The sequence below is a fragment of the Polyodon spathula genome, chromosome 28 (genome assembly GCF_017654505.1).
Source record: "Polyodon spathula isolate WHYD16114869_AA chromosome 28, ASM1765450v1, whole genome shotgun sequence".
Lineage (NCBI taxonomy): Eukaryota > Metazoa > Chordata > Actinopteri > Acipenseriformes > Polyodontidae > Polyodon > Polyodon spathula.
In genome coordinates, this window is record NC_054561.1 from 2,377,022 (window position 1) to 2,388,829 (window position 11,808).

Here is an 11,808-nt window from a genome sequence, read left to right on the forward strand (position 1 = left end):
CCCTCTAAAAATAGCTTCGGTTTGTGAGGTTTTTCAAGGCGGGCCCGGCTTACGACGTACATAATTAAAAGTTCGCAAATTCATAACACAGCCTGTGTGACACACAGCCTCTCTTTTGTTGAAACGTGTTCATTAACTGCTGGTCTCAGTGGCAGCATTATAACCTTTACGATCATTATTGTGTTTAAAAGTTATTGCAGACTCCTCCTGAGTTTGGTGATGTTTATTACATGTTGTGCAAGAATACGTTTCTTTGTAAGCAAACTCCACTAAAGAGGACTTTTAGATTAGCCTTTTAAATGCACAGGCCTGTCATCACCCAAAGGTGTTTAATAAACGAGATGTTTACCTAGGCCTCTTGTTATTCACTCAAAGAATAAGACAGTGCTTCAAGTGGCAGTCTATATAATACGTACACGGTAAGTAAACTGACATTACTAGTGTATTTACATATGAGTTAACTGCATAGTACTTATGTATATAATTATGAACTAATACGAACACTACTGCTTCACATTTAAATACGCACAAGGCCCCGCATTAACAACTATTACTTAAGGAGGATTTTTTAAAATATAATGTATAAGAAAATGAACTGACAGCTCAAGCTCCTAATCCAGCCTTCCTTCTGGAGACCTGTCACCCAATAATAAAAAATGCAATGCAACGAATATATTATGCTTACATAAAGTACATCAAATGGGATCGTTTTACAAACCCACGTCTTTTGGAAGGAAAAATAAACAAGCAAGCAAACGAAAACATTTTTTTTTCCCTCCCGACTGTTTCAAAGCCAAGTTCCTCAACACGAGAGTCTGAAAAACTCAATAGGCTGTAGAAATGTTTTTGCGTTTGAGAACTGGAAGTAACTGACACGACGGTTTATATTGAGTGATTATCTGATTATAAGTGCTAGTGCGTCCAACTATAAAAAAAGTAGTGACCGAAGCTAGATGGGACTTCGCTCTGACTGAAACGATCCTGTGGGGACAGTCGTATTAGTGCATCATTTTCAGGGCTGTCTTAATTTCCATGCAAGCACCATGATTTAAGAAACGTGCTAAAAAAAAATAAATAAATTAATTAAAAAATAAAGTATAATACGAATATTATGAAAGAAAAAAAAATCGCACAGTATGTGCACACTGCTGAGGTACAGTGTAGTAGCAGTGTGGTTATCGAAGGAAAATCGTGCAGGCAGGTTCTGAAAACAGTCCCATTCCGACACAACTGGTCTTTGAATGGGGATGTCATAGTTAAAAGTCACATACCCACTGTGGCTTAACAAAGCAGCAGATAGTAGTGGATAAATAGAAAATGCGTATAGCACAGTAGCATACACCTGCTCTACACAGCTAACAATTCTTCAAATGATTAATGTTACAGCAGCCACCACATCCACGTACAGAATCGAGGAGGTTTTATATATGCGTGTCACAGACAGAGAAGCAGCAGTGCAATAGCCTGGAGCCAGAGGTTTAGCGAAAGATTAACTTGCACTTTCGGCTTTCTGAATCCATTCTAAGCGATGCTTTCAGCCACCGCAGCTAGCCCCATCAGTCAGCGTGATGCATCCCGCTAACCATGTTCATCCCACCGCGGCGGCGTTAAGAGACAGTGGGCTTTCGGTTAAAAAAAAAAAAAAGTATCGCCGGGTACATAATAAAGTGAGAATAAAGTTTTAGTCCCCAACATATTGCATTAGGCTCCTTATTACATATAAACATTAACACAAATACTATCGAATTCGAGTAGCTTTCATTTATTTATTTGTTATAATGGTAACCCTACTACACAAGTGGTCCCAAACTTGTCGAGCGTCAATTATAACCGGTGATGCTCAAACATTATATCAGTGCTAGTTAAACATGCGTTTTAATTATTAATATTATTATTATTTTTTTTTTTAGCCAAACTTGTAGCACAATATTTGCAAAATATGTATGTACCCGCTAATTCAGTTTCTAATACGCGAACCAGTACGTGTTTCAAACATTCAATCATAATTTAACTGATGTTTTTTTTTGTTTGTTTGTTTGTTTTGTTTTTTTACAACAAATACTTTTTAAAAACACCAACACTGTGTGTACTCTTGGCGCTGGAAAGAGGCTATTATAAATGGTTTATTTTATTTCACGCCTACCTGTGCCGTTTCGTCTCCGGCTATCTCCGTAGTCGCCAGTTTCTAACATATTCTCTCTCTCTGTTTGCGCTGAGATACAACTGAAGTGCCTTAGCGGAGCGGGGCCGCGCTCCAGAAACCACACCAGATCTGCGCACAGCGCCCCACTGCGCTTCCGCGGGGACGCGCACAGCCCCCCCCCTTCCGGGCGGTGAGGCGCGCACAGCCCCCCCCTTCCGCGGTGACGCGCAACAGCCCCCCCGCTCCGCGGTGACGCGACCACAAAAGGCCCCCCCCCCTTCCGGGGTGACGCGCACAGCCCCCCCCCCCTTCCCGCGGTGACGCGCACCCCCCCCCCCCACCCCGCGCCACCACCCCCCCCCCCCCCTTCGGTGACGCGCACAGCCCCCCCCCTTCCGCGGTGACGCGCACAAAACCCCCCCCCCCTGCCCCCCCTTCCGCGCGTGACGCGCACGCCCAGGGATTGTATTCAGTTTCTACGGGAGAGCCGCTCAGTTTTTTTTTTTTTTTTTCTGAGACCTGTTACGGTAACGCGTATTTTGTATCAATTGTGTCAATATGTTGCCCTCCAATTCCAAATGAAAACGCCAGCGGTACCTGGCACTCGCCCTGAAACACCGCTCAGAGGCACACCTCGCTGGCTCGATTAAAGATGCCACACTCCCGATAGCAAGCGAGGCCCGCTCAAATGTACCAGCACTAGTTATAGCGTATTCATTTAAACAACGGGTCGTGCTTCGGACCACGCTGAAAAAGTGCTTGTGAACAATATAGCAACGACATGAGAATACGATTATCTTTAAAAAATTAAAATAAATAAATAAATAAAAAATTGGTGTGTGTGTGTGTGTGTGTATATATATATATATATATATATATATATATATATATATATATATATATATATATATATATATACGACTACTAGAACTAATAAGAAAAACAGTAGGCACTCTTTTCTCATAGAATGCTATTGCAATGATTGTGTGAATTTAGCAGTACTGCAAGCTGACCAGTACGTCGCAATGTTAATCATACCGACTCGCTCCAGCTCTGATTTACCGCTGCAGACTTTGAGAGGCAGTGCTGAGATTCAAATAAATGCATCACACTAACTGCTCTGCCTGCAAGGCTGTAAACACAGCCAGCATGAACGAACAGCGCACACCGAGCGTGCCAGGCCACAGGCACAGACAGGGTCGTGCTGCCCACACACCCAGAGGCGTTGTTGTTTCCTGCTGCCCCTCCTGCAGTATTGCTGCACAATGGGCAGGCCGTTATTGCTTTGACATATAAAAATGTTCATCTGCTATCATTCCGCTTTCAGACTACTGTACAGTACAATGGTTTGATACCTGTTTCACAGCTAGCAAAGCCAAATTACAACTATGCTTTGTGCCTTCTATGTATTGCACATAGCCCCTTCCGGATCGTTCCTAATAATATGGCCACACCCAGTTGTACGCCAATCTGATATCTAAATCCCAGAGAACTCAAGCTATCTATTGTCGTTTCCTCATTAAAATAGTTGGTTCTGCTTCAACCCCAGATGTCACAGGGTACTTTATTAATATCTTATGGGAGACAGCTGTCATCTGTGCATTGATACATACACTGAGGGAACGCACTTGGGTTGCTAGCAATGTCCTTGCCTGCGTGTGCTATGGAGACCTGGCTGCTCGACAAAGCCTGGTCATAAAAATAAAATAGAGAATGCACACAAATGTTGACTAGAGAAAATGTTTCTACATCCCTGCTCCAATCTGGCTCATACTGTGTCTCAAGCAACACAGATATAGTTACACAGAATAAACAGAATTAACAGAAACGTTCCTTGTGGGCGTGGCTGTTTGTTATTGCGTCTGCGCACGAACGGCCATCAAGCATTTTGTCTCGCATTTGTCTACCAACCCAGGTACAATCCAGGTACTGGTTTTACATTATGCAGGCGTGTGACCCAAGTAGCCAAGGGTTAGATCAACCCAGGGGTTCATTTGTGCCAGATCGGAACTTTTTTCAAATGATGAACTGTATGAAAAAAAAAAAAACAATATTGAAAAAAATAACTATACCATGACATGTACAATAAAAAAAGCTTTCCTGTTCCATTAATTCAACGACAAAAGTGTACTGTAACGATATATTTTAGGATGCAATGTCTGTGAGTAAGAAAAAAATCGGGAAAATATTTAAAAACACGGCTCGGCAGAGGTCAGCATGCAGCCATCGACTCCAACAATGAGGCATGAAACCACGATCCACAAGCAAATGAGAACTTGAAGCATATATAGGAGCTGCTGTAAATCAAGGGGTCTAGAAACAAAAATGCTATTACAAGATCCGGTAGCTTTTTGCTTAAAAAGTGACCCCTGGATAAACAGCTAGACCATCAGAGTACCAGAGAATCCACCTGGAACTATTTTTAGTGATTCAGAGTGAGTCCCCATAGTGCTGTAAAATGCATGTTGATCAAATAACCATTCAGTTTCTTGTAAATTCTACTTTAAGATTATGGGTTATTTTATATAACAGGGGTAAGATGTCAGCAAGAAGCAATCATTTTAAAGTATTTTTAAAAAAGGATTTAAAAGCCGATAGTGAAGGAAGTGAGGTTCAGAGCTCACTGTGAACATCCTCTCTAGAGATTAAAAGAAAAACAATATCGCCAGCGAAAGACATTATATTATATTCAAGGATCAATCACCTTTAATTATTAATATGTGGATTGCATTTTGAGTGTATGCTTCTTGGATTACTTCCTAAGTACAGTAAGTGTAATTTCATAGTACATCTGGCAATCATGGTAGCAACATTTAAGATATTAGACCTTCAACCAATGGTCAGGTCTTTGCAGCTTAAATAACGTTTTAGCTGGCGGGAAATGTTTAGGGCGATCTTCAAAACTAAACTGCCTCAAATAGCATTGTGAGTTGTGTTGCTCCTGTATAACATGACACACGGCTTCCCTCTGCCATTCACTTTCATTGGGCTTCTCAGTCATGGTATAACAACAACAGCCTGTCACCAAGCCACTCAGAGCAATGCATACCTGTGCCTAATTATTTCGCCACCACACTTCTTCTGAATAAAGAACGTCAGCTCTTCTGATCTTTACTTCCAAGAGCTTGACAGTGGATGTCTTTGGCTCCTGGGACACTAAGGACAGCCCTGCAGGAGTCTGCTTGAGGTATGTGCTCAGTAGAGGGAGCTGTAGTGCTGTGAGGGGGATTCCAGCCTCGTTGATTTTTGTCTCTCTTACCCGCTGGAGCACCAGGGCCTACATGACGTTCCCTGTAAAGAAAGGCACAGACAGGACACATATAAAAATGTATCAAAACTCTATAGCTTCCTGCCGCATTCTGTGTACTTCGATAGAACCTTTGCACTCAGTGGGCACTAGTTATTTGTTAATTGAGCGTCACAAACCTTCCTGGTGTGAGAAAGTAAAAGACACTGCTTGGAGATTTTATGAATTTAGTATACTATGTTAAATTCCACCACAGAATATTGTAAAATTTCATAGAAAATTGAGTGCTTTTTACGAAAATCTTCTGTAAGATTCTCTGGGTTACTGTATAATAAGACTTTTTGGTGTTTTCAAGTCAGCTCATTGTGTTTCCACAGTAACCTGGAACCGTTACCCCAGTAGTTTTTGAAAAACTGTTATTCCTTCATCCATTTGATAAAAATGCCCTTCGGCCCACTGATGCATGCATGCACAGCTGCAGACAGAAATAGATTATTCTAACAGCGGGAGTGACTGCTGGTAAAATTAGACATTCAAATTTGCTGTGAATATTACAGAAAATCCCAAAAGCTGCAAATTCACAAACAGCTTCAAAAAACGTAAGAGCTATTGGTCCCCAAATGGCTCACCTGATAGAAGCAGGGCCGCGTGGTGTGCAGGGTGTCATACATTCACAGGAGAGCAGGTTCGCTTCCTGGCTGTGCGCATTCACCGGTCTTTGGTGGAGATTCTGGAAGGAGCGTCGCATTGGCTATGGAGCTGCTGCAGGTTAGGGAGGCAAAACTGGCAGGGACTGTTTCTCCTCATCGCGCTACAGCGGACCCTACCAGCCAGGCGCCCAGTGAGCTGAGCAGGGCTGGCGTTTGCCCTCCAGAGGTTGATAGCTCGCTGACATCTGCTCTCGAGTTCCTGGGTGTAGAAAAGAAAGCTGTCTCGGTTGTGGGATCAGAGGACGCCCACTGAACCTTCATTTCTCCTGAGCTGTGTGGGCAATTGCTGCTGTGAGGAGAAAAAATAATTGGACATTCTAAATTGGGGAAAAAATCAGAGGTGAAGTAACTGGGTATAGTTGATGAAGCAAATAGGTCTGCAATTGATTTTTTGTTTTAATTGTTCCAAAAGAATTAATTTAGGAAAACAAATTGGATTTGAAATGCATGGCAATTCAAAATACACGCTAGTAATACCATAACATTATTACGCATGTGTACCCCAGATTCTCAGCCTTCTCACCTTTATTTCCCATCAACTATTTATTTAGGCTCTAACATTTGACCTGAAACTGTTTTATCCAGTTGACAGTATCTGAAGTTACGTTTAGGATTTCCAAAAACTCATTTTACAGATAGCGTATTTTAAACACTGTCGAAGAGCCTACACCAACAGCTGCATTGTGAATGTAATATATTGGAAAACTAAATCTGCATGCATGGCCAATGCATTTTATACTGTATTTGGGTCTCAGGCTTTTTTTTTTTTTTTATTAAGATATCATTTAAGATGACTGACAAATCTAAAGTAATACGATGTTCCTGGTAAAGATGTTAGCAGCATTTCAAGGTCATTGGCTATGCTACAAGTCAAGTTAGCATAAATTTGCTCCAATTCTCCCTTGCTTTGTACAGCTTGTATTACTGTAGACCTGGCTCTTAATTTTAAAGATGTCTGGTGGACTTATAAAGGAGATAATTACAATAAACATGCCTTTGTTTTCCAGGGAAATATCCAATCATTAGCTTCAATGTAGACAATGTGGATACAAAGTAGAACTTATATGGCTAGCCTGTATGTAATTGATTTTATCTGACTGGCAGGTAATTAGACAGTAGCCCGTGGTTTCAAAGGCAATGTTAATATAAAACGAGTTTGTACTTTTTCAAACAAATGGGGTCACTAAAAGCGGTTGGAAATATGAGATTGGCAATATAAAACACAACATGGAACTGCGAGTGATCAAGCTTGGAAAGATACGTCCTTGCAGTGATCTCATAATTAGCAGTGCACATATATTTGGATTGTAGTGCAATTCATTTGGACCGCTGGGCCTCTGATCAAGGTATAGTGCTTCCTTTGTTGTTTGCAAAATGCAATTAGATTTGATTTGCTCAAGCTGCTTCTAAGGATCCTCATATGCAGTGGATCACATATTTTTATCACCTTCTGGAATTCTGAAAAAGCAAGGGAGAAATAAATTGTGTAATTGAACTGTAATTGATTCTGTGAATGACATGGTAAATTACAATTACAATTATATCGTAATTGCAATGAATTCCAAATTACACCACTACAATTATAACTGAGCCCAGTCTTCTCTGAACAGCCACCTTCTTCTCCACAGTTTTTGAACAAAGCATTACATTTTATTCATATTGTATTTTATTGCAATCACCATGGATTGCGCCAACCCCTTATTATCTCGGGAGAACCCCAAAAATAGGTGGTTGAAACATTCCTGAGTGATTGCCTAGCGCTGTAAAATCCAGCTGTGGTCTATACCACCAGAATATGAGTTGATCAGTTTGACTCCTTTAACACACTAGAAATGACAACTACACAGTGATTGAGAGAGGAGTGGAAATTTTCTTTTTTTTAAAAAGCTATTTTCAAGTCAAGAACCAAAACTAGCAATGTATCTCAGTACTTCTGTCTGGTATAAAAATGTTGTTCTTTCAATTTATTTCAAATCAATATTCACAGTGCTGTAGCTCTGTAGAATCACTTCTATCTGACAGGTGTAATCCAGGTTTGATGGTTTCCAAATGAATAATCATTTAGTTCCAACTCAAAACCGGCTGAGAACTCTAATCAGACGCAACGTGGCTGGCTATATATATCTAGATTTTATTTTTACCTTTAAAATCCTTAAAGACAAAACAGAACCAGGGAAAAAGGCTCCAGTTCATAGACGAGACCCAGCCTAGCTTTATATACATGATGTGTCAAAGGAGAACATTTTAGAACAAATCTGCAACATTACAGTACATCTAATTTATATAGAGCCTGCAATCAAACTGATCAGTATAATCACTATAATCTAAAACAGGGGGAATATTATAAAGGTAGCAGAATTTATTGCGAACTGTGACACAATCAACTTATTGAATGGCTGTAGTGTAACGGCTTCCTGTCTTGCTAAGGAGGGAGGCACTGGCTAGTAATGGAATGGAAAAACATTTGGTCATTGTGTAAGCAGCTTAGATAAAGCTCCAGTTTAGCAGCACAAGGGAAGAAAACAGAGGATGCATTGACTTGAAGGGAACTTTATGAGTGGCTAGATCTGATAACAGTATGAGTTTCACCAATTACACGCCCTCCATTCAACTGCAAAAATATTAAATGAATAATTTTTCTTTCAGCTTTTTCACTATTTCTGCAACTGTGGCAGCTGTTGATTAATGGAAAATGTCAATATAAAATCGCAGCGTGGAGTAATTGCAGTTGTGACCAATTGCCAACCTTGCATCGAAAATTGAGCTTTTATGAGTCAGAAGGTTAAATAAAATGATTTTTGTAAGGCTGGTAAATAATGATCTGAGAAGAAACGGGACTAGAGAATTATACAAAACACATTTAATTGGATATTAAACAGGTAATATGTGAAATATTATGAAAATGCAAATGGTATATAGTAGTAATGTTCTGGGTGAGAGTACTAATATCAGCTTCCCATATGGGCATTGCTAATGAAGTCGATACATTTACAATAGCCGTGTGTTCAAAATAACCCTGAGCACCTAACAGCAGGGTTCGTGAAAATAAACTGGATCCCTCCCATCATCTCTCTGGCCTTGGGAGAATGATCTTTCCTGGTATCTTTCCTGGGCTAATTCTGTATGTACTACGCCCCCCCCCCCCCCCCCCCCGGAAACCATTTTGGAGTAGGAAAAGTGAATGAATGACTCTCAGCAGGAGGCGCTTGTTCGCGAGCTGTCTATTTCCTGAAGCTTACGTCTGCCTGCACGGCTAGAAGAACCGCAGGAAGGCCTCCTCCATTTCAGCTTCATAAATAGCCATTTTAATTCTTTTTTTATTTTTTCCCCCACCAGGATAAACTCATTTTTACATCTTGACCTGTACTGCGTTAACAGTCCCTCTTTCCTGACTGAAGCACTGCAGCTGTGGCTAGGTTTTAGAGATCAGGACATGAAGTAAAGTGTATTTCCTTCACTTTATTAATTGAGATTTTTCACGGCAGCACTGCCAGAGGCAAGGCTTCTTATTAGTTACAGATATCAGAGACTCCTGGTAGCTTTCTGTAATATCTCAATGTGGTGTGTCATCAGATTGTGTATCAAATGACATTTACAAGCATCACAATATGCTATCCTGTGTGATTTTGGTATACGTCCACGTACTCAGAAAACTTCAGGACCATGCTTACCATTTTATCAGCAACTTATTATGGTAATGAATTATTAGTGCTATCTTAACTGATGTGTACTCCTTATCAGGGGTTGATTTGCAAACAATAAGGTATCAGATTTTATAATTAAGGAATAGCATTTTTGTTTGTAGACTTAATGTAGTGACCTTGATTTACAGCAGCGTCCATACATGCTTCACGTTCTAGTTGCTCCATGCCAGCCTTTGCTTTGCCATGTTTTAATAATCTTCAGGTTTGAACAAACCAGTGGCGCTAGTTTTTTTGGGGTTGTAAAAAAAAAAAAGTGATTTTCTTTCTCATAGCTTTGGCATCCTAAAATATATCATTACGGGACACTTTTGTCATTCAACCCATGGAACAGGGAAGCGGTTTGTCTATTGTACATGCCATAGGGTTTGTCATTTGCAAACTGTATAAATCTCTCCTGTCAGACAATGAGGTACCAGATCTGAGATGGGGTGCGATGTAGACGGTGGCCATGGTCATGTAAACCCCTGCTCCTTGTTTCTCAGATACACTTTGTATTATTTTTCAGACATCCTGATGACTTTCTAAAAGTGGGAAGTTTGTATCCTCAGTGTACCTTTCAGAGTCATGCCTAACCACATGCGTCCAGCACACCAGCATGGAACTACTAAGCTTACTCACTGGAAGCCCCTGTACTATAAAACAATACATACTGTTTAATGGTTACACTTGGTATTTAATGATCCAATTGTGATGAAACTTGCTTTTATGTCACATTTTTACATGTTGCTATCATGCTTGTTTATTAAATGCAAGGATTGCTTTCTATAATAATAATAATAATAATAATAATAATAATAATAATAATAACAATGATGATGATAATAATAATGATGATCTGTAAGTTGATAGCAATAGTCTTTTGTCTTCTGATAATTATATTCAGAGTACAGCGTGTGTCTTTTTTCTTTTTTTTGTTAAAAAAATAAGTACTCTATTTAAAAAAAAAAAAAAAAAAAAAAAAAAGTAAAACCCATTAGAAGGTTTGTCTTAAGGAGAAAGCAGGAACTAGCTTGTTTGACAACTTTGTCATTACCGTACTGGGCAGAAAAGTGCTTAGTACAAATCTCCATTCATTAATAGTTTTATATTACTATGCATTGACTGTCAACTGATCTCTCCAGAGGGAAATGCTGCTCTGAATGTGTAGGTCGTTGGGAATGACATTTAAGGTGACTTTCAAACAAGCCTCATTGTGAACCACAATAGACTGTTCTTTCCTTTTTATTGCAAATGCAGCAGTAAGGCTTGGCACAATCCTAATGAAACGTCTATTAAAAGACTGTATAACTACAGATAAGTCATTATAATACTCTAGTTCCCCTTAAAGTACATTTTTGAAAAATTAAGATTGTTAGCTTTTACACTTCTGTTTCCAGTAAAATATTACAAGTTTTGCTTCCTGCACTATATACAGAAATTGAACGTAAACCATATAGAATTACCATTACCTAAAACTACTACTTCAAAATAGTAAGATGATTATACTTGCAAAATGGAAAACAGCTATTAAAGCTAATAATCAAATAACTTTGCTAGTATGTTTTTAATTTCAAGCAACGTAAATAATTCATAGTAGTGTTTTATATATATATATATATATATATATATATATATATATATATATATATAGTTTTTATTAAATATTAAATATTTGTTAAGGTTTCAGCATTCTGGAACCTTTAGCTTTCTGGAACTTTCAGGTATTTTGGGGGGGTGGTGGGGTGGACGATACCAAGAGGCAAACATGACCTCTGCTTGGACTGTGAGCTATGAATGGTGTTTACAGTTTAATACACAGGCTGCATTGAGGGTTTGCTAGGGGAATGAACAACACTGTACAGAGAGGATAAAACCAGATCGTTCACACCCAATGGTGACTTCCTGTAAGTCACCCTTGTGTAGTACAATTGCTTGATATGCATAAGTTACCAGATTTACAACCGGGACCATTTTGTTTCCCTTTCAATTCACTAAAGCTGCAGCAACTGTGAAACAATTAAAATA

At 39.5% G+C, this 11,808-nt stretch overlaps 1 protein-coding gene across 2 annotated transcripts in view; it reads right to left on the reverse strand.

Annotated features, from left to right (window-relative positions):
- The window catches only part of LOC121301983 (zinc finger protein 385C-like), a 111,272-nt gene extending 109,057 nt beyond the window's left edge, over nt 1-2,215 (reverse strand). For both annotated transcript variants that reach the window (XM_041231740.1, XM_041231739.1), the window contains exon 1: nt 2,144-2,215. In XM_041231740.1, coding sequence (XP_041087674.1) covers nt 2,144-2,192 — 49 coding nt within the window. In that variant the 5' untranslated portion in view covers nt 2,193-2,215. The remainder of the gene's footprint in view (nt 1-2,143) is intronic.
- Between the last annotated feature and the right edge of the window lie 9,593 nt (nt 2,216-11,808).